The sequence below is a fragment of the Melopsittacus undulatus genome, chromosome 13 (assembly GCF_012275295.1).
Source record: "Melopsittacus undulatus isolate bMelUnd1 chromosome 13, bMelUnd1.mat.Z, whole genome shotgun sequence".
Taxonomy (NCBI): Eukaryota; Metazoa; Chordata; class Aves; order Psittaciformes; family Psittaculidae; genus Melopsittacus; species Melopsittacus undulatus.
This window is the reverse complement of record NC_047539.1, coordinates 10,818,035-10,840,960: the sequence shown is the minus strand read 5'-3', so window position 1 is coordinate 10,840,960 and position 22,926 is coordinate 10,818,035. Positions and strand designations below refer to the sequence as shown.

General features: G+C 52.0%; 1 protein-coding gene across 2 annotated transcripts in view; it reads left to right on the top strand.

Annotated features, from left to right (window-relative positions):
• Positions 1–15,756, top strand: part of MTMR4 (myotubularin related protein 4) — a 55,762-nt gene extending 40,006 nt beyond the window's left edge. For both annotated transcript variants that reach the window (XM_034068808.1, XM_034068807.1), the window contains 12 exons: positions 1,892–2,005; positions 7,084–7,280; positions 7,539–7,667; positions 7,955–8,066; positions 8,487–8,682; positions 9,461–9,646; positions 10,352–10,522; positions 10,645–10,799; positions 11,148–12,405; positions 12,705–12,815; positions 13,091–13,179; positions 14,557–15,756. In XM_034068808.1, the coding sequence (XP_033924699.1) occupies positions 1,892–2,005; positions 7,084–7,280; positions 7,539–7,667; positions 7,955–8,066; positions 8,487–8,682; positions 9,461–9,646; positions 10,352–10,522; positions 10,645–10,799; positions 11,148–12,405; positions 12,705–12,815; positions 13,091–13,179; positions 14,557–14,734 (2,896 nt within the window). In that variant the 3' untranslated portion in view covers positions 14,735–15,756. The remainder of the gene's footprint in view (positions 1–1,891; positions 2,006–7,083; positions 7,281–7,538; positions 7,668–7,954; positions 8,067–8,486; positions 8,683–9,460; positions 9,647–10,351; positions 10,523–10,644; positions 10,800–11,147; positions 12,406–12,704; positions 12,816–13,090; positions 13,180–14,556) is intronic.
• The last annotated feature ends 7,170 nt before the right edge of the window (positions 15,757–22,926 follow it).

Here is a 22,926-nt window from a genome sequence, read left to right as displayed (position 1 = left end):
TTTATGCACCCTACTTAAATTTGGCTTAACTTGTGGAGGCTGTCCTGTTTCCTACCTTAGTGTTATCAAATTCTGTCTTACTGTTTCCCAAAGGCTACAGAGTTTTAGTGACTGGACTCTTAAAAGTTATGCTTCTGAACCTCTCCTGTACTGTCCCTCCCCTATTTTTAGTTTAAGACATCTCCTGTAATGTTTCATCTGAAGTGCCAGGGAACTGATTGGTTCTATTTCAATGAAACCCCTTCCTGTATAGACTCAGCTATTCCAAAAGGTCCTCCAGATCATAACTAATGCTAACCATCTTCCACATACCTTTTATGCTCAGTCACACTTCACTGCTGCTTTAATTTCCTGTCCAGCTTTAGAGAATCTGAGGCATTTCAGAGACATCCAGGCTTAGGTATCCTACCACAGACATCCTCATCTTCACCTTCTTACCTGACAGCTTTGATTTTGCTTCCTGGATTCCTCTTCCTCACCTTGTTGTTTTTATCCTGTAGACCAACCTTGCTTTGTGCCTGGGGCTCTCTGAGCAGCTGTTTAGACACTGGGTGAAGAAGTGCCATCTCCTCCCATGGCAGGCAGCTCCTTGCTAGCAGGACAAGCTGAGGAATAGGAAGTGCTGCATTATGCCTGTTGCCATCAGCTGGGATAGCCTGGGCTCAGGGAACACCAGGCCACTCTCTGGAGCTTATGGCTGGACAGTTTTAGCCCCCTCACTTTGCTTCCCGTCTGCCCTGAAACATTCTTTCTGAATGATGTGGGTTATATCCTAGAGCTTGAGCTGCTCTTTGATGTTTCTTGCCCTGAAGGGCTGTGTCTGCCTGGGCTGCTGGAGCTCAGCTGGTCCAGCACCAGGCTGTGCTTTGTCTCTGAAGCCTGCAACCTGCCCAGTTGCAGCCCTATGCTCCAAGCAGTGGGATGGCAGCTGCTGTAACCAGGAAGCCCCTGTGCTCCTGTATTTTCCCCTGTACTTCCTTCTACTTGTACTGCTCTCTCCTCTCAGCACTCTGGCTGGCCCCTTCTTTCCCTTAGCTTCCCTCTTGCCCTGTTGATAATGTACTTGCAGTTTGATTTTTATCAGCTTTGCTTGGGACATTTTCAATCCTGTTGCCTCCTCTCATCTTCCTCACCCTCCCTAGCTGAATTTCCATTTCAGCAGAGCTGCTTTGCACATCAAAGGCTCCTCTGGACCTGCAACTCTGTATGGTGATAGTAGGTGCCCACTGCTCTTAGCTGTGCATGCTGTGAGTTTCTTCCCTGCAGGACTAGATTTGTAGGGACTTGCCCATCACATTCCTCTTGCTCCTAGTATGCGTTCAGATGTGCATTAGAAATCTGATTTCTGGCACCCCACCAAACAAGATATACTCTTAGTTACCCCTCATGCCATTTCATCATAGCATACACCAAACCACCCTTGGCATCTTTCTGGGCAGAGTTACATCTTCCTTGCAGAAAGGTGTGTGAAGAAAGATGTAAAAAGCAGTGACCTGTTTTCTGCAGGCACAAAGCAGCAGATTGTCATTTACCAGTTTGCAAGTGCTACAGGAGCACCCAAACCCTGTACAGAATTAATGACTGTCCCCCTAAGCGGTCATGAATTCTTACAGGCATCCTTGGGAAGTGCCAGGGTGCTTGGTATGGGCCCAGAGGTGAAGCCTGGGGTGAAAGGAGGTGGACTTCTCTCAGCTCATTCCTGACAGTGTTTTTTAGGTCACTTTTCCATGTTGGAACTGTATTGATACAGATATGAAGAGGAAGAGCCAAAGTCCTGTGTGCTGAGTCTGGGGAGATGTGAGCTGCTCCTTCCCTCTCTCTTCACAGCTCCTCTGGAGCAAATTTCTGATGTCTGAGTCCTCACCTTGCCTTCATCCTTTCTCTTTTCCAGGCTTTGTTCCAGTTATCCCCAGAAGCTGCTGGTCCCTGTCTGGATCACTGACAAAGAGCTAGAGAATGTGGCATCGTTTAGGTCATGGAAAAGGATCCCTGTGGTGGTGTATAGGTAAGCATGAATCCAGAGCAGTGCTCTCCACCAGGAAAGCTGCCCTTTTCCTTGTTGTCTTGCACAGGGCATAGGGAAGCCAGGTCAGCAGAGCATGTGGACAGGGCTGTGGGATGCCTCCTGATCCTCACACTGTGTATTCTTTTTGCTTCCTTCCTGAAGATGTGCTGCTCCCAGGACTGCTTGCAGCACACACAGGGGCCTCCCTGAGCATGCAGCCTGCAGTGCTAGCATGGGGTGTTCTCCCAAAGGGGGAAACAGCGATGCAGTCAAGTGTGGCCTTCAGTTAGATCTGAAGACATGGGTGACTCTTCCTATGGGAGATGCAGCCAGAGCTCAATGCCACATTCCCATTCTCTTTCTTTGAGTTTCAAAACCTTTTTGCAGATTGTGACTTTGAAAAGAAATCTCAACCCAAATGGAGCTGTTGTAAGGCCCTGCTCTCAACTAAGGGCTCAGGCCTGGACATTCCTTTTAATACCCAACTGCAAAGCACTTCTGTTCTGACCCAGTTCTGAGAGTTCGACAACATCTAAGATAACAGAGTGAAATGTTTGCTTGTGGCTGGTAAATAGTCCCTGCTCAGCCTTCCAATAATAGTCTGTACTGGGGGATGCAGGAGGCCAGGCAGCAAATAAAGCAGAGCTTTTCAGGGTAGGGGTCTGGTTCCTCACTAAACACGTCTCCCAGGAGACTGATGTGTTTGAAACAAATGGGAGGCTGCTTGAATAGGTGCACACAGCCAGCGTGTGCGTTGTAAAATGTACAGTATGGAGTCAGCCTTAGACTGTTAGCAATTACTAAATCCAAATATAAGACTTTGAAAACACCAGAGCTGCACAACAAAGGACAAGCCTGAGAAGTACAAAAGCTGGGAAACAAACCCAGTGAATTTGTACCTGAACTCTTTATCTGCATGTTATGTCAGGTGGTTATGTTGGCTGTCAGATGCTGGTAAAACACACTGTATTACTTCCAGAAGAGCTAAATTCTAAACCAGAGTAACGGTAAATGCTGCATATCAGATAGAGCCTTTCCCTCTCTGCAGCCAAGTCAGCTAAGAAGTTAATTGTATTTGCAATTACTTCTGTCTCGTGCTGGAGGCTGTCCTGTTGTGTCTCCCATCCCCAGGCAAAGCCCTGTCTTTTTTGCTACTCTGACAATTATTTTGCTCCTTGCTTTATAATATCACTGGAATAGTACCCAGTAATTTACAAGCTGAGCTGCAGCCCTTTGCAGCCTGGGATCAGAGTAGAAGATGCTGCCAAGTGATGTTACAAGACAGGACGAGTGCTTGCCAGTGTGTATCTCTTAAAGTCTTTTGGCCAGGAGGGTCTGTGAGGGCCATGGCTGCTTCTGGAGTGCCTTGTGCTGTATGGAAGGGGGAGAAACGAAATGCCTCACTCAGCTCCTCCTCAGTCATAGTTCAGGAGAGAGCAGATAGGTGGGCTTGGGAGCCACAAGACTGATTGGTAGACTTCATAGGTTTTGGAGAGCAAGGCTGAGCTCATGTGGTCACTGTCAGAGCTGTAACGCGTGACACCAAAGCTACATCACCGGTTTTCTTAAAAAAACCCCAAAAAAGTATAATGTATTTGTTAAGCAAAGCAGAAATCCAGGTCTCCCCTCTGAGCCCACAGCGCTCGAGAGGCACAGGAGAGATGCAGCAGCCTCCAGGCACAATTCACCTTCAATGGCAAGGATACAGTGAATTATTTAGCTGACAAGAGGCCTGCCAGCCACTCCTGCAGTGCTCTCTGCACAGCCACCTTCACAAGACCTTGAGGCTGTAGTAGCAAGAGAGCTCTTCATGGTGCTCAGCAGTACCTTTGCCCATGTTGGTAGCCAGACAGTGGATATTGCTCCAGCCCCATGGCCTTAGTGCTCAGTTTTGGGCTTTTGAAGCATGACACAGACAGGAATTTAGCACAGAGACTCAGGGAATAAGGGCACTTACGCACATGTATCTCAGTGGGGAACTTTTAGGTGACAGCTCTGTAAAGTCTCTCAGCTCACTGTTGTGTTTTAAGCTAAGCTGCTGACTCTACATTGTGTATGAGCAGTAAACAGCCAGAGAGTGTCTCCAGAGATATTAGGTGATGTTTTCTGGATGATTGTTCTGGGTTAAATGGCATGTGTGAACAGTCTTAGGTGTGCTCTAGCCTTGTACTCTGAATAAATCTGGGAGCTGATAACTGATAAACTGCAAAGGCACTTCATACTCCAGCTGTGGATTCTGAAAGGGTCTCGTCATTAAAGCTAAACTGAGGATCCCTAAAGAATAAGTTAAACCACTCTGTCACCTTCTGCCTCTCCAGTGGCAAGAAAAGAGCTTTATAACTTTGAGGAAGACCTCCACAAAAATCCCCAGTAAGGAAAGACCTGAAATGTTTCATATGCTTATGCTCGGCTGAGCCATGGACACTCTCCTGACCTGGGAAGCTCATTGCAAGTTCAGTTATGGTTTTGGTTCACCCACTGGCTCCTTATGTACTTTCTGCTTGCTGATGACTTCATGCTCATCGATGCTGGCTGTATTTCTTTGTGTTTATTGGCATGTTGCTGTGTCTCTTGAAACTGGCTACCTCAAGGCCAGCCTCTGCCTGGCATTTGTTGCAGTGCTGGCAAGTTTGTGCCAGCAAGTTTTCTTAACCTAATGTGACTCTTGGGCAATGTTGTTAGCATTGCATTAAGCAGGCTGCTAACTTGGAGTGGCCTCTGCTCCCCAAGACAGTGTCCTCCATCCCAGCTGCCTTTCTGCCCCCCTGGCACAGAACCTGCCTTTCCCAAAACCATGCTCAGGTACTGGGAAGGTGTTGGTTGGCACAGGCCAGGAGCTATGGGTGTGCTCACAAACCAGCCTGCACCATCACAGGCAGGTGCTCGAGTCCCCACCTTGTCTCTTTCATTTACTAGTATAAACAAAGCCTTTGCTTCTGTCTGTGTTAACCATTCTTGAGTGATCCTGGAAGCAGGAATAGATCTGGGAATGAATGCTCCGTATGTCACCTTGCAAAACAAGACAGAGAGCACAAAAAGATCAAAGACCCTGCAGTTTAAAGTCTTCATTGTTGTTGTCTATGAGATGTCATTAACAATAATACATTTTCTGTGTTTATTGACAAGTTGCCTCAGGAGAATAAGCAGACCTTGTTTTTGAGAAGCAAAACCATTCCTGCAAACTGCAGTAGCTGCTGTGAGACACCACATACCACTGTTAGGAGTCCAAAGCCTTGATGCATTTTTGTGGTGTGCCTCCAAGAACAGGCATTGGAACAGCAGAGCCCCTTACAGGGGTGCAGCAGGAGAAGGATATCTTCAGGAGTGCTTCTAGAGCCCTCACTGCAGCTAAGCAGCCGTTGCCTAATGGGGTGAGGGTGGTGCTGGTGTGCAGTAGGATCTAGAATGTTACACCCCCAATTTGGCCATCAGAGCAACCTTTTCAGAGGTGCTGATCTACATATAAACAGACTTGGATGTGGTTAGTCAGGAGCTTTACATCTTCAACCTTACTGCAGCTCATCTGCAGAGAGGCACTTGGGGTAGGGAGAGTCAGGCACTGGTGTTGTAAAGAGCTGAGGTGTGAGGCAGGCTGGTTCATTATCCTGTCCCCAGGAGCAGCATCACAGTGGGATAGGTGTGCTGGTATTCTTCCCTGGTGCATCTCTGGAGCAACCACTATCTGAACTTTCCTATGACAGATATTGAGGAGAGTGTGGGCTTATGCTTTGTGGTTGCTTGGTAGGCCTCCATCCATGACTTTGATGCATTTTGGAACCAATTCACACTTCCACATTGCACTGTGGCAACAAGTGCACTGTCTGGCTTGCTGGCTGTCCAAAAAATACTTGTTATTTTTGTTAAGCATATGACATGATCATTCAAGTGCTTGCTTCCATGTCTGCTAGGGAAATATAAGACTAATCTTCCAAACCCACTTTTTATACCTTCATGACCTTTTATGCCTTTCATCCATTTGTGCCCTTCTCTCATGATGGGGAGCTGTTTCCTACTTACATTATCCCTGTAACGAAGCTCTTCTGCACCTCTGATTTGTCTGTGCCACCCTTCTCTGGAGGTCACAGCACTACTTTATCCTTCTTGAGATGGATGACAGAGAAATTTGTGTCATTTTAAAGATTCTTTAAGAGGTAAAATATTATATTTTTATATCATATTTTCTGTCTTATTCTTTTCCAAATGACTGCTAGTGTATTCTTAACCCTTTTGCTTCTCTTGAGCACTGAGCTGAAGCTTTTTGAGAGTGCCACAGTGATTTCAAAGTCTTTGAGGTATAGCCACTGATTTGATTCAGGCTGCTTCTTGTCACAGCTGTGGTTAAGAGCATCCAGTTCCAACCACCTGCCCCTTCCACGAGACCAGGCTGCTCCAAGCTCCCGAATCCAACCTGGCCTGGAACACTGCCAGGGATGGGGCAGCCACAGCTTCTCTGGGCACCCTGTGCCAGCGCCTCAGCACCCTCACAGTAAAGAATTTCTTCCTTATGTCTTACCTGAATTTACCCTGTTTTAAGTTTAAAGCCATCACCCCTTGTCCTGTCACTACAGTCCCTGATGAAGAGTCCCTCTCCAGCATCCTTATAGCCCTCTTCAGATACTGGAAGGCTGCTCTGAAGTCTCCATACAGTTTCTTTTTCTCCAGGCTGAACAGCCCAAACTTTCTCAGCCTGTCTCCATACAGGAGGTGCTCCAGCCCCTGAGCATCTTCATGGCCTCCTCTGGACTTGTTCCAGCAGCTCCATGTCCTTTTTGTGTTGATGACACCAGAATTACACACAGTGCTCCAAGTGGGGTCTCACGGAGCAGAGTAGAAGGGCAGGATCACCTCCTTTGCCCTGCTGGTCATGCTCTGGGGGTACAGTACAGCACATAGTGGGGTTCTGGGCTTAAGTGCACACTGAAGCCAGGTTATGAGAAGCTTCTCACCACCCAACACCCCAAGTCCTCTGCAGGCCGATCTGAATCACTGCTCCAGAACAGAGGCACAAAAGTAATCAGAGGGGAAGCTCCCTGGGGTTGTTCCTCACCTCTTCATTCGGGGTCTTGTTTCCTTTGCAGACACGTGCGCAACGGGGCAGTGATTGCACGTTGCAGCCAGCCTGAAATCAGCTGGTGGGGCTGGCGAAATGCTGACGACGAGTACCTTGTGACATCTATTGCCAAAGCCTGTGCCTTGAACCCTGGAGTGAAGGTAGCCGGCGGTGTGCCGCACGCCGGGAGCAGTGATGGCAGCGAGGCCTGCGATGCCGACTTCGGTGAGCCAGCTCCCTCCTTTCCACTCTTAAACACACAATTATTCCATGCGTACTACACCCAAGTGTTGCTGCTGACAGGGCTGTTACCATGCAGGGATTAAAGCCAGGATCCGAATGGATAATCTGGGCCCTGTCATGCCTTGGCAGCAGTGTGTAGGATGGGTTGCTGGGCTCGTTCATGGCCAGCATTGGGTGACCCTGGGGGCAGGTTGTAGGAGAGGGAGGTGCCAGGACCTCAGTCCATGTCTGTCTCTGCAGACTCATCCCTGACTGCGTGCTCAGGTGTGGAGAATGCTGCAACTCCTCAGAAGCTGCTGATTCTTGATGCCAGGTCCTACACTGCAGCCGTGGCCAACAGAGCGAAGGGAGGTGGCTGCGAATGTGAAGGTACACAGGGTTGAGCCCATCCCAGGACATCTTCCTGTTGGACCTGCTTCATTGAGTGGGGCCTAGAGCAGATGGGGGTCAGGTCAGGTTTTGGTACTTTGGGAGCGTGTTCCTTCTACGTGCTCGTGCAGAGTCTGTTACTGCAGATACATTGCTGCAGGTCCACAAGGCTTCTGTAGCCTGCCTGCCTGCTGGGGACCAGGAATTGTGTGGGGAGGAGACAGCCTTCACGTGTGTTGCTGCGATGGCAGCAGCTCTCTGAACATCTTCATCTCTGTTGTGTTCAGAGTATTACCCAAACTGTGAAGTCGTGTTCATGGGCATGGCCAACATCCACTCCATCCGGAACAGCTTCCAGTATCTGCGTGCTGTCTGCAGCCAGGTGCCAGACCCCAGCAAGTGAGTGACTTTTCTCTAGTTGAGTTTGATGCTATGTGAATGTCCTGGGACTTTTCCCTCCCTTTTCGTTTTTCCCATCTCAGGTTTCTGCCTCAGAAAACTGAGAGATAGGAAAGTGCTCACAGTGCTTGAATGCTGCTTTTTGGATCCCCGGTAATCCAGAGGGGATTGCAGCACTGCCTCAGTGTCACTGAGCTGTGTGAGTTCTCTGAGGGTTTCTCAAATGTGGCTGTATCTGGGAGAAAACTGAAATGAAGAGCTGGATTCTTTGCACTTAATCCCAGCCTGGCTGGCTCCTCTGGAACGTGTTTTAGAAGACTGGTTTTCAGACAGGTCTCCAAAAGGCTTAGATTAAAATTTGTCTTCTTTTTCCACTGGAGTGTGAAGCAACAGTTTCCTTGCTTTTTGCCCACGTTCTAGCTGGCTTTCAGCCCTGGAGAGTACCAAGTGGCTGCAGCACCTTTCTGTCATGCTTAAAGCAGCAGTGCTAGTCTCCAGTGCGGTTGACAGAGAAGGACGTCCGGTGCTGGTTCATTGCTCTGATGGCTGGGACAGGACTCCACAGATTGTAGCACTGGCCAAGATTCTTCTGGACCCTTACTACAGGACCATGGAGGTACAAGTGGTGCCGTGCTGCTGGTTCATGGCTGTTGAAAGGCATTTTTTCATAAAATCATAATAATAGAATCACAGAATGGTTTGGGTTGGAAGGGACCTTAAAGCTCATCCAGTTCCAACCCCTTCCCATAGGTAGGGACACCTTCCGCTGGAGCAGCTGCTCCAAGCCCCTGTGTCCAACCTGGCCTTGAGCACTGCCAGGGATGGGGCAGCCGCAGCTTCTCTGGGCAACCTGTGCCAGCGCCTCAGCACCCTCACAGGGAACAGCTTCTGCCTAAGAGCTCAGCTTAATTTCCCCTCTGTCAGGTTAAAGCCATTCCCATTGTCCTGTCCCTACAGGCCCCTGTCAAAAGCCCCTCTCCAGCTTTCTTTGTAGCCCCCCTTTGTCTCACAGTCCCCAGAGAAAGCAGGATTGCATTTGTTAATGAGCTTAGTGGCATTTCAGAGCTGCTGTTGTGCATGCTGGTTTTCTCCATGCTCACCTCTGCCTGTTTCCAGTGTACTGTACCTCACTGCTCTGCCCAGCCTGCTGAAGGGCTGCAGTAAATAGCCTCTTGTGTTCAAGGTTCAGCTGCTTCCTTACTCTAATTGTGCGTATTTTTCAAGCTACTTGTTGCATAGAAATAACAGCTGTGAGTTCATGTTTGGCAATCTCTGCCATTCAGGTAGCTTTCCTCCCAGACCAAGCGCTAGTGTAGCACTGAGCCTGCCTGGCACTGCTGGTGTATGGGATCTACAGCAAAGGGTCTTGCAGGTACATTTTCTTGTATACACAGGGCTTCCAGGTGCTTGTTGAATCAGATTGGCTGGATTTTGGTCACAAGTTTGGCGATCGCTGTGGTCACCAGGAGAAGGTGGAAGATCAGAACGAGCAGTGCCCAGTTTTTCTCCAGTGGCTGGATGCTGTTCATCAGCTTCTGAAGCAATTCCCTTGCCTCTTTGAATTCAACGAAGCTTTCTTGGTGAGAAATATGCATGCAAACTTCTCTTTTTTCTCCTTGCCAGATGTGAGCAGAGGTGGAGGGAGGGCCATGCAGTGAGATAGTTGAAAGAATACATAAACTGGATTCTCTAAAAATGGGGAAGTGTCTGAGCAGTGCTAGGGCTCTCTGCTGCATTCCTGACATCCCTTCTCTGTGTGGGTCCAAGCCCTGCCCTTTAGTTGTGATATTTTGACCTGGCTCTGTGTGTGTGATGCTTCTGTGAGCTGTTGGCCATTTCCTCCCCCTCCCAGGGGTGCTGCAGGCACAGAGCACCCAGCTGATTGTAGAGGGAGGAAGAGTTTATGTTCTCTGGTTTCCCTTCTTCTTCAGGTCCCTTTCTAGCCCAGATACCATCGGCAGTGCTGTTCTGATGAAAGCCTCATTTGTGTATCTCAGAGCAATACAAGTATGAAACATAAACCAGGGAATAATAGCTATTAATCTCTGTCCTATCAAATACTACAGGTTTGGGTTCCAGAGGGATGGGTATGGTATCAGTGGACTGTTGCTTTCACTTTAATGTAGGTGATTCCTGTTGCTCTCTCCTCTCTGCCCTGCCCTGTGTGGAAGAGAGGACAGCAGCAAAGTGTGAGCCATCCCAGAGGAGTGGAGGAGGTTTGGCCTGTACACGGGAGACACCATTTCCCAAGAGCTCTGACAGTTGTCCCCCTTCTGATGCTGCAGGTGAAACTGGTGCAGCACACATATTCCTGCCTCTATGGGACCTTCCTTGGGAACAGCCCCTGCGAGCGAGAGATGCACAACATCTATAAGCGTACCTGCTCCGTCTGGTCCCTCCTGCGAGCTGGCAATAAGAACTTCCACAATCTTCTCTACATGCCAGGATCTGAGCAGGTTCGTAAAGCTCCTGGCTCAGCTTTCCAGGCCTTTTGCCTACCAGGCAACAGGGGTAGCATGGGGAGAGGTTGGAGGGGTTTCCTTTTGCGTGCATTTCTAATCAGAAGTGATTGCTGCAGGTGCTGCACCCAGTGTGCCATGTGCGAGCCCTGCATCTTTGGACAGCAGTGTATCTCCCAACTTCCTCACCGCATCCTCTGGGACAGGATGATATGGACATTTACCCACCCCCTGGATCTCAGAGCCAGGAGTTCAGTGGCAGATGTTTGGACAGGTAAGAGCATAGAGCTCAAGGCTCACGTTGCTGCCCACTCACAGTCCTTTCCCTCCTTGCTCATTGTAGTTCCTCTGGTTTACCTGTGGTTCTCATCCTTCCCGTGAAGAGCCGGAGCCCCTTAGCATTGTTGCAGCAAGGAGCATGTTCCATCCTCCACTGGACCTAAAAGGGCAAAGGCCACACTATAGAGTTGTGCAGTTCAGCTCATCCTGCTGCTCCACCCCTCCCTGCCCACCCTATGATCTGCAATTAGGAACATTTCCCTTCTCTCATCTCAGGTTTGACTGAAATGAGGGAAGTTTCAGGGGTTTTGTTGAGATCTTTTTTCATTTTCTTCCACTCTAGATTACCAAAGACAAGATCAATGGATGACCTGCTCTCAGCCTGTGACTCCAGCAGCCCGCTGACCCGCACATCTAGTGATCCTAACCTGAATAACCACTGTCAGGAAGTCCGGGTGGGTTTGGAACCCCGGCACAGCACCACTGAGGGAGCTGAGCTGCACTTGGGTGAAGGCAGTGCGGTGGCTGCAGGAGAGCTGCAGCAGGTGGAGGAGGAAAATGCTGCCTTGCAAGCCAGTAGTGCTTGCAGCAAGCGTGCTGAGCACCAAGGGCACAGCAAGGAACTGAGCAGCTGGGCTTCAGTGCCAGCAAACAGTGTCTCTGCAGAGGCTGAAAAGGGAAATGGAACATACACGGAGGAAGAGAACAGCATGTGTCCAGCTCCAAATCCTTCTGGACAGGAAGATGTCAATAGTGTTTCCACCAGTTCTGGAAAGCAGTTAGAAATCTGTTCCCAGGAACTAGAAACCTGTCCCCAAGAACCTTTGAAGGCTGCTGGCATAGTGTCCAATGGAGGAGACTGCCCCAAGAGAAATGTCACAGGCCAAGATGCTTCCAGGCAGGTGTCCCTGGCAGCAAACACCCCTTGCCTGGACATCCCAGGCCCTGCCCTGACCATCCCCTGCCCAGATGAAGACAATAGCAAAGGTGATGCTGGAAGTAGCGTGCCCTGTGAGGAGCCAGCCCGGCTGGGGAGAGTCCCTCTGGAGCAGTGGCGCAAGCCCATCTCCCAGAGCCAGAGCAGTGAGTTCTCCTTCCTGGGCTCCAACTGGGACAGTTTTCAAGGAATGGTGACATCGCTCCCCAGTGGGGAGCCTGCACCCAAGCACCTCCTCTCCTATGGCTGCTGTAGCAAGAGGATGAGCAGCAAACCTGTGCGGGTACCAAGCCTGTGCCTCAGCAGCCAGTGGTCTGCCAGAGAAGGTGTAAAGCCCTCAGCCTGCCCTGGCCACAGCATGCATTGTGCAGGCTCCGCAGGGAAGCCCAGCCGTTCATGGCTACCCTGCCACCTGAAACAAGTGTCTGGTCCCAAGCACATGCCACCAAAATGTCCTTCTCCTGTGCCTCCTCTCTACCTGGATGATGACGGGCTGCCCTTCCCCACGGATGTGATCCAGCACCGGCTGCGGCAGATCGAGGCCAGCTACAAGCAGGAGGTGGAGCAGCTGCGCAGGCAAGTGCGAGAGCTGCAGCTGCGCCTGGACATCCGCCACTTCTGTGCTCCCCCAGCTGAGCCTCCCATGGACTACGAGGATGACTTTGTAAGTAACTGCTCCCCTCACACTGCCCTCTCTGACCATGGCTCTCTACCTTCTGGAGCGGGTGGTTCCTGTGTTTCCTCAGCCCTGTTCCTCTCCTGTCCATGCACCGTGTTCTCATGTCACCCAAAAGTGCTTCTGCTTCTTGAGGGCCAAGGAATGGCTCCTACATGGTCATGAATGCTTCAGTCCTTTGTATGGGGAGCTGTGGAGCCACCCGCTTGCCCTCAGCAAGCACCAAGTGGGTCTGGAGCAGGGAATGTGACAGAGGCAGCTGAGGGGTTCTGTGATTCTTTTTGCAGACATGTTTGAAGGAATCGGACAGCAGCGACACTGAGGATTTCTGCTCTGATCATAGTGAGGACTGTTTGTCAGAAGCAAGCTGGGAGCCTGTGGATAAGAAGGAGACTGAGGTACGTGTCCTGGTGCAGCAGCAGGAGAGGATGTTTCTTTGTGGCTGACTTTGGCAGCAGAGAGTGATCTGTAAGCAAGAGAGAGAACAGCCACCCTTGTCCTTTAGCACACCCTCTGGTGCTGCTGTGTCTGATAGAAGGCAGCCTGTGGGGTGGGCTCACTCTGGCTGACCTGTTGTGGTCCAAAGCCACATCTCAGCCAGCGCTGAGGTCCTGTGATGTGGCTGTTGTGGAGTTACAGACTGAGAGCTGATGAGGACTGGTGTCTGCCCTAGGTCACGCGGTGGGTTCCAGACCATATGGCCTCACACTGTTTTAACTGCGATTGTGAATTCTGGCTGGCCAAGCGGAGGCACCACTGCAGGTAAACATTATCCCTGTAGTTCCACTGCTCTTCTCAGCTTCTTCCTCACAAACCTCACTGTCCTGGGTTCAGCTCTAACAGTCATTTTTCTCCTTCTCAGTAGCTGGTGCAGTGCTGTGTTTTCAACTTTAGCCTGAGAACAATGCTGATAACACACTGATGATTCTAGTTGTTACCAAGTAATGCTTACCCCAATCAAGGACTTTCCAGTCTCATGCTCTGCCAGTGGCGAGGGGCACAGGAAGCCGGGAGGAAGCAGAGACAGGACACCTGACCCAGACTAGCCAAAGGGGTATTCCATACCACAGCACATCATACCTAGTATATGGACAGGGGAGAGTTACCCAAAAGGCCCAGATCACTGCTTGGGTTGAGCTGGGTATTGGCTGGGGGTGGTGAGCGGTTGTATTCTCTTCCCTTGTTATTTCCCTTATCATTATCATTATTGGGGGCAGCAGCAGTGGTTTGTGTTATACCTTAGTTACTGGACTGTTCCTATCTCAACCCGTGGGAGTTACATTCTTTCCATTCTCCTCCCCATCCCTCCAAGAATGGGGAGGAGGGGAAAAGGGGGCAGTGAGCGAGTGGGTGCATGGCTCAGAGTTACCCGCAGGGCTCAAACCACGAAACTCACCAAACACCTCCTGCAATGAATGTTCCCTCCACCTCTGAGAAGGAAGTTTTAAGTTTCTCCTTATTGTCCAGGCTTCATGAATTCCCTGCAGATTTCCTTTCTACATAGTTCCTGTTTCTTTTTTTCCAAGCCCTTCAATTCTTCTCCTGGGTGGTAATCATAGAATCATAGAATAGTTAGGGTTGGAAAGGACCTTAAGATCATCTACTTCCAACCACCCTTCCATAGGCAGGGACACCTCATGCTAAACCATGCCACCCAAGGCTCTATCCAGCCTGGCCTTGAACACCACCAGGGATAGAGCATTCACAGCTTCCCTGGCCAACCCATTCCAGTGCCTCACCACCATTACAGTAAAGAACTTCCTACTTATATCCAATCTAAACTTCCCTTGTTTTAAGTTTTAACCTGTCACCCCTTGTCCTGTCACTACAGTCCCTAGTGAAGAGTCCCTCCCTAGCATCCTTATAGGCCCTCTGCAGATACTGGAAGGCTGCTCTGAGGTCTCCACACAGCCTTCTCTTCTCCAGGCTGAACAGCCCCAGCTTTCTCACACATTAGTCCCCTCTTTGTGATAGCCAGTTAGCTTGCACTGGAGTCCACAGCATGTACTTTAAGAAATGTGTCGACAAGCCATGAGTAAGGCTGGGATTTCACCCCTGAACTGCATCCTTTGTACTTGATAAGGTTTTGCTGTGGTGTTCCCAGCTCTCTTTTCACAGGTTGTTTTTGCTCCTTGGCAGGAACTGTGGGAACGTGTTTTGTGCTGCTTGCTGCCACCTGAAGTTGCCCATCCCTGATCAGCAGTTGTACGACCCTGTCCTCGTTTGTAACTCCTGTTATGACCACATCCAAGTCTCTCGTGCCAGGGAGCTCATGAGCCAACATCTGAAGAAGCCCATTGCCACAGCTTCCAGCTGAATGCCAGCACAAGGGACCTGTCTAAGCCCAGCCTCTCCTCTTGTGGGTTTGACTGGTGACTGCCTCCACTGTCATTGTGAAGGCCTTTGGTGCAAGGCTTGGACACCAAGCTTGAATGCATTGTCTTCAGCAGTCTTACTATCAGTCTGGAGCAGAGGGCCTCAGATTAGAGAGTATGGTGTTTGTGTCCCCATGCTGGTACCATTGTAGCCTTGACAAGCTAGGGCTAAAGAGGGGATTGCAACCTCTTTCTTTTGTGGGCTGGAAAGCAATGTGTTCACAGATAGTGCCCATGCAAAGTACCCCCGAAGCAACAGAAATGCAGGTTTAGAACCAGCTCCCACTGCAAAGGTTGGCTGCTGTGTGAGAAGGAAGAGGGCAGGCTCCAGTGGTGCCATGGGCTGCGGAAGAGCCTGGAGCAGCTCTGGATTCTCTTTCCATGAGTGTGATTTGCGATCAGCTGGGTGAATAAGACTCATCAGCCATCACTAAGGGATCTTCTCTTGTGCGTTGAAGAGAAATTCACTGTGGCTGAAGAGGGGCCCAGCAGATCTTGCCTCTTTCCACGCTCCGCTGGCACTGGTGAATGCACTTGACTTTGCCCCTGCCCCCAGCACTGCGGGAGATGGGAGGTTGGCTTTCCACTTCTGCTCTGCCCATCTGCTTGTATGCGCTCATGTCACAGCCTGGTGCTAACAGGAATGGCACTCTGATCCTTTCCTGGCACGGAAACAGAACTCATGTTCCTCTGGTGTTCCTCCTCTCCTTTTCTGCCCTCAGCTCTCCACTTCGTACTGCTCTTTATCCTGAAAACTTGATACCTTGAGGGTACAGGCCATAATGTCTTGTTTTACCTCCTGAAATGTGCTGTCTGGTGTATGTGAGGGTTTCAGTTCAAATGCTGCTATATATTTCTGTGCACTTAATGTAACCCGAAGAAGGGAGAATGAAGCATGGATACCAAAACGGGGATGGGGAAGGACACTGGCTCACAAAGACACTGTCCTCTGCTTTTCACTTCAGCAGGTACAGCCAAGCTGCAGTGATCATGTGGATCTGTTCAGTGGTGGAAACTATCTTTCCAACTTACCCCAGCACTACCTAAAATGCCTCTTGAATTTGATTTGTTTCCTGTTCAGTGGTCAAAGTGCAGAGTTGCCAACTTGTAACTGCCTCTCTGCTTCTTTCAAGCAGAGAGCAGGAATCCCAACTGCCTCTGAGGAAAAGGAGCTGGGTTTAGAAAGAAAAAAGGTTTAGGAAGAAGGTGGCTTTGGGTGGGCTTTTAAGCCCTGGATGCCTTGGGCAGCACCCGTCTCACCTCCTGTCTAAGAGATCTGTGGTGTCAATGAGGAAGAAGAGTTTCAAAGTGCAGAAATGCAGAGGGGTGTTCCAGCTAAATGAACATGTCTGATAAATCCTGCACCTCAAGAGCTGACGCTTTGTGTGTGTGGGGGGGGAGGAGCTGTGAGGATGTTTGGTTCTACTGACGAGGCAAAGGACTTTATGCTGTTGTGATGTCCCAAATTCTTTGCCAATGGTTTGTCATCTCTGTGGGAGGAAGGGGAATAAGGACCCTTTCCTGCACTTGGATATGTCAGCCTCTGGTTTTGTGAATCCCAACAGTGCAAGCAAAGCATCATCTGAAGACCTTGTACTTCCTTGGACTCTGCTTCTTTTCCACACTGGGAACACCCAAGATGGCTTTGGGAAGAGAAGGCACCTTGCTTCAGATTCTTCCCTGCCTTCTACCATGCAGTCATTGCCAGACATGGGAGAGTGCCCATTGGGCTGGCAGAAGAAACTGGGTTTGCTCCTGTCTTGCACGTGTTGGAATGACTGCTTGCGATGGGGAAGCCAGAAACTAGGTACTCCTGGCCCTTCCATTCAGGCCATTAGTCCAAACTGCTTTTAGCTCTCGTGAGTTCAGCGTCACAATGTGCTGCCCAAAAACCTCTAAAATCAGTTCCATGGCATTGTGACAAACAAAATGTGCTGTACAACTCAATACAGTGGAAATAAAATCTCTATATTAGTGCTGCTGTGTTTGGGACCCTTTCTTTTGTTTGTGCTGAATTCTTCTGACGGTGCTCCCCAGGCTGCAGGCACTTGCTGCCTCTCCCCTTGATGAAGGTACTTGAGGGATTTCCTATTCCTTGTCACAAATCAGAGTGAAGGGTAGGACACGCAGCCCCCTGTGCTATGGTCTCCTACCCCAAGGCCCCCCATGCTCCTCCCAGCAAACACGCAGCTGCCTGGGACACCAGCCTCTTCCAGTCTCTCATGTTATGACCAAAGAGGGATTTTCCTTTTCCAGGGAAGGACTCGCACAGGATTCACCAGCTCTTCACCAGCACGTTTATACCAGATATACCAGTCTGCTACTTCTATGGTTGTGTTCTGCTCTGCAGAAAGACAGATGGGAACCGTCGTGCTTAGCTTGATGTGCCAATGGAGATGTTGGGAAGTTACAGTTTGTGGTGGAGCTGGAAAGAATTTAGAAAGCCTGTCATGAATTTAAAGCACCCAGAGAGCTTGTAATTAAGCAGATGCTCAGGTAAACTACTCCTTCAGGTCAGTGCTCACATTAGACAGGTGCTACGGAAACCTCACAACAGCCTTCCGAATACTTGAAGGGGCCGCCAAGAAACCTGGAGTGTCCTTTAAACAAGAGGCTGTGGGGACAGGAAAAGGGGGAATGGAGGAGATTGAGATGAGCTCTTAGGCAGAAGCGGGTGAGGCTGCCTGAGCCCCCGGGCCGGGGCCGCGCTGCCGGCGGGCGGTGCGGCGGGAGGAGGAGCCCGAGGGGCGAGGAGCCGAGGAGCGGAGCCGGTGTCCGGCGGCCGCAGCCCCCGCCGGGCCCGCAGCCGCCCCCGCCGCCGCTCCCGGCCCGTTCCGGCCCGGCCCAGCCCGGCCGCCGTCCTCCGCCGTGCGCCCGCAGCCGCTGCACGAACCTTCCCGAGCCGCTTCGGCTCCGTCCTCGGCTCGGCGGCTGCTGCGGACACGGCGCCTCCAGCCGGGCCGGCCCCGGAGCTCGCTCTCGGCAGCAGCCTTCGTTCGTTCCGCTTGGATCTCGCTGGAGCCTCTCTCGGGCTGCGGAGCTCCGCTCGCACCTACCTACCTGCCTGCTGCCAACCGACGGGAACCAGCCCTCGCTCTGCTCTGAGCCCTCGCCTTTACTGGGAACACCACAGCTTTTAGTTTCTAAAAAACTAAATGTTTTTATGTTTTTTAGTTTTTAGTTCTCTTTCCTTTTTCTTTCCAATCGCTTTTTTCTTCCCATTGCAGCAATAGCTGGAACTTCGTTTTAACTGACAACATCCTCTGCCCGCATCGTCCCGGCTATGAAGTCTCCTCCTCGACCTGATTTGTTCAGATGCACTCAGTGAATCGCTGGCGAGTTTTGGATTTAGCGCTAATGCAGCCAGTGACTGTATCAAGGACAATTCGAGGCTGTGTTTCTGTTGCTTCAATAAACAGCGCTATTCGGGATCGGGAATCGGGACAGCTCTTAATGAGCACGGCCCGCGGTTATCAGAGATGCAGCCGAGCCGCCCCCAGCCCCTCTGATCTCGGAGCTCTCGGTCGATCCCAGCGGCGATTTTGGGCCAAATGTGGAACCTCGGAACGCAACAGAAAACGTCGGCGTAGCCGCCCGCGGGATTGCCACGGATAAACTGCTGCGGGGATGGGAGTGTGCAGCATCCCCGGTGGGAATAGAAGGGGCCCCAAAACGTCGGAGAGATGGCGATAAAGTGGTGGAGCGGATACAGCGATTTCGGAGTCAGCGAAAAGGTGAAACGGGAAAGGTAAAGGAATAGTTTGTGCAGTGCTGCGGCTGTTCCTCTTGCGCTCAATCAAAGGCAATCAAATAGTCCCTTCCCCCCGAAACAATTGTCGGTGGAGAATCTCTTGCCCTGGAATCGGGAAACGAAGTGTTGAAAACTTGTCTGACTCCTGAAAAAGAAAACGGAGGAAACTTGAGGGCACGAGCTGGTGAGCTCACGAGTGAAACAACAACCTGAGAACGCTGCAAGCCGAGCCAGGTTTTCGGCAGGAACAACTGGATGTGTGGAGCCGAGTGCCGCTGTCGGGTTCAGCGGAACAGATCCGGCAATGAACCCGCTGTGCGGAGCCCGCAATGTGAGCTGGAGGAACCCGGCACCGTGACGGTAACGAGGAACTGGAGGAAGGTTTTGGTTGTGATCGTGCCCCAGAACCCGTATCTATGCGGCCCTGGATTAAACCCGAAATCGCAAAGGAGAAGGCGATGATGCCGGTACTGCTGCACGCACCATCCCAGGGGCTCCTGCTGAAGAGTCAAATTTGCAGCACCAGCATTCCAGGGGGCGAGTGGGATCCAAGTCGGAATGTGTGTGGTGAGTGTCCCTCACGGGAGGAGACCGAATGTTCCCGAGGGGAGCAGAAGCGGAAGATTATTGGCTTCCCAGAGCCTTTTGAACCACCTCACCGGCGACCCCAACTCTCCATTGAGCACAGGAGCCGCTTCCTGGGCCGGTGTTACAGACCCACAGGAGTGAGGGGACCCTCTCGGGATTAACCTGTGGAGTTCGGGGATCTCGCTGCAGCCGTGCGAGCGGCAGCCAGCAGCCAGCAATGGAGGAGAGATCCCCCGATGGATCCGGCCAGAGGAGCTCCGGCCGCCAGGAAAACGTCAGATCCACACACGCCCCCCACGCGCCCCAAAGGAAGCAGATCGTTCATCCTCAATCCGTGCCCTCGGCCCCAGAACGGGCTTCATTTGACTTCGCTCATATCCCGACCAAAAAGTGCCATCCCCGGGGCGGGCAGTGAGCCGCCCTGCCCGGCAGGGTGAGCAATGCAACGGCTCTTTGATAACCACCAGGAGCCCGTGCTCTCCATCCCGGCAGGACCCAGGACATCGTCTGCAAACTTCCTAAATGAGGCAGGGGCGTAGACGTCGGGAATTACTAACTGACCAGAAGCCATCTGGATAGGAAGCCAGTTCACTGTAAAAGGAACGTTCGGGGAACTGAGGGAACGATCAAAGAATGTCCCACTGCAGAAGTTGCCCTATGGCTCCCGATGAGCAGAAACTAACTGGTGCTCAAGTACCGGTTGTGCCGCTCATAGGAGCACCCGGGGGTTTGATCTGCCCTACGGCAGGATGTGGGAACTCCCCGGTGGAGCACTTTGAGTTTTGCTGGACGAGGGGATGGAGAATGGCCCTTCTCGATGCTGACTGCAATTGTAGAGTGGACTCCTGGGGACCAAACCCGATTCCATTCTCAGAAGTGTCCATCCTTGTGCCACCCCCGCAGGTCACTAACGCCGGATAACTTCCCTCGCCGGCTGCCGCACAGCGGGGAACTGACGGGTGACGGACCTGGGGAAGAGGCGTTATCACCCGCGCCCGTTCTCCCGACACTTGCCCTGTCTGGCGGCGGCTTCCAGCTGAGTGCGGGGGACGAAACGCCGAGGCCGCACCTTTACTAGGGGTAGCCCAGCGAGGTGGCACGGACAGACCCACCGAGCACAGCCGGGAACGGGTGGAGAAACCCTTACGAGCCCGGACAGACACGAAGGCGGCCGCTCCTTTGGCACCTTGTCGGGAGGAACCGGACGGGTTAAAAGCCCTGGAGCCGCCGCTGGGTGAGCACCGACCTAAGAACCAGTTCGGTGCCGAGGAATGGCCAGACCAGCATTTCTTTTCCCCTTCTCTGTCCCAGACAGCCCAGAGGACGCCTGCCTACACCAGCTCCCGCCTCGGCAGCTGCTCCCGTGGCACGGGACAGCTGCAGATGTTTTACATCAGTGCGGAGCTGCAGTAAGTCCCTTTCCGATTGACGGGATCTGTCATGAGAAGCTCTTTGTTGGTTTAGAGCTTTGCGCTGAAGAGAGGAGCAGAGAGAACTGACAGAGTTGGGTTCGGTGCCGTGAGAGCGCTGGAGGCGGAGGGCGCTCTGCGGTCCTGCCGTGGTTTGTGCCGTTGGCAGCAGCAGCAGCAGCAGGGTCTGGCCTTGCCGGTTTCCCGGGGCAGAGGGATGGAGCTGACGGGGCTTGAGCAGTGTGAGCCGGAGCCTCTGTACCAAAGGGGGTTGAGGCGACGTCGGGGCTGTGGGGCCGGGAAGCGGCTGAAGGGACGGCAGCGCTCAGGGGCCGTCGGGCGCTGGGGCCGCTGCAGGCCATGGAGGGACAGCGGCTGCCGGCGCTGCCGACCACAGGCACTTCCCGGCCGAGCTGTGGCAGCGGCTGAACAGCCCGAGCTGCGGCTCCGTGCGCTGGGATGCCCGTGGCGAGGGGCTGCTCATCGCCCAGCGGCTCTTGGGAGCTCAACCTGTACGGCTTCCGTAAGCTGGGGCCGGGGCCCTGCAGGGCTGCCGGGGGGCGATGCCGGCAGCTCGGCCGGGCCCCTGCTCCACTTCCACAGCCCCATTTCCGCCGCGACCGCCCCGACCTCCTCGTCCTGCAGGTGCCCAGCCCCCGGCCCAGCGCTGCCAGCGCCTGCTCGGCACGGCGCTGCACGGGGAGCCGCTGCCGGGCCCGGTGAGCTGGGCTGGGACCCGGAGGGTGGTGCCGAGCGCTGGGGGCCATGGGGTTGTAAATCGGGAGTCGGAGCTGAGGGGAACCTGAAGAACGTTACTGCTCCGTGCCCGGCAGTAGGGATGCTGCTACCTCAGCTGTTGTTAAAGGGGTGTGAAGCTGTGGCTCCTGTGCAGTGCCAAACAGAGCATCCCGTCAGCAAAGGAGAAAAGACGTGGCATTGGGATTTCTGCCAGGAGTCTCCATGAGCTAATGGGTTGTGATTAAAACCCAAAGCCTAATGGTAACCCCAAACTCCTAGGCCTACAGTAACACTTACCCTAAACCTAAATCATAACACTAACCCTAATCTTGACCCTAACACTAAATCTAACCCTAATCCCAACCCTAACCCCTAAACCTAAGCCTTACCCTAATGTCCCCTAACCCTAACTCGAACACTTTACCCAAACCCTACCCCTAAACCTAACTCTAATGGCCTCAAATGCTGTCCCTAATGGCTCATAACCTTCGTCTTATTCCTAACCTTAAAGTGTCAGGGTTATGATCATAATCAAACATTAGTATTATTAATAGCAAAGCAGTGCTTCATGATTCAGTTTTTATTGTAACGTCCTGTCTGCTGTAGTTCACAGCACTTCCTGAATTCCTCATGCTTGGTTTAGTCTGGTGCCACCCACTTTGATTTATAGCACATTTCTAACTCCTGATCACTTGTTAGTGGACGTTTCAGGGGACTGAATGGTCAGAGGCAGGTGTGTGTTGTCACAGCACTGCTGTGCCTGTTATGGTACTGGATGTTCAGGGGTAAGAATAAAGTCTGTTTGTGGATGAAGAACATTGGAGCAAAGGTGGTGATCCCAAAGAACATTGTGGAGCCTTGGCTCCTCATCCTGCCTCGCAGTGCCAGTGAAAAGTGCTTTCCTTAGCCCCTGTTTCCCTTTGTTTTGCAGGACTGGTGACTGGAGGACAGGCTCCTCAACCTGGTGGTCCAGAGAGCTTCTGTTACTGGGACAAAGCGACCTTGTGCCAGAACCCGGTGCTTTCGTGACAGAGCCTTTCCAGCAGACTGGGATCCCTTCCAGAGCATGGCAGGGCTCTCTGGGGCTGCTGCCAGGGCACGGGGCTTCCCCAGCTCTTCCAGGCCCAGGGGCTCCCTTTCCCGTCCTGCACAAGTGTTCCACAGAGGTCACGTACCCTCTGCAGACTGTGTTCTCGCTGCAGCGAGGGGCTCCAGCTGCGGCCGCTTCCCTCCCGCAAGGCAGCAGCCGCGGTCTCCAGGGCAGTGCTCGCAAGCCCCCATGCGACGGGTATGGCCAAAGTTCTGCACTTGCTGCTCAAGGAGTTATTGACAAGTGATGCTGGAAATGGTTTTCTCCAGTGTCTGTCCCCATGTGTGTGTGTCAGGTGAAAATTAGACAGCAAGTGTAAAGTCTGGAAAAGGAAGGGAGACTGTGAAAGGCCAAAGATGCTCTGGTTTGTGTTCCTGTCCTTGGTCCAGCTTCTGAGGGTCCCCTGGTGATTTTCCAGAGATCCCCTCTTTGGAGGCTCAACGACAAGGAGAAAACCAATTGGTCACAGACAGTCAGTGTTAAGCTAACTTGTATGGGGGTTTTTCCACCTCCCCCATGTTGTGTCCTACAGAGGGGGTGAAGTTTCCCATCCGTAGC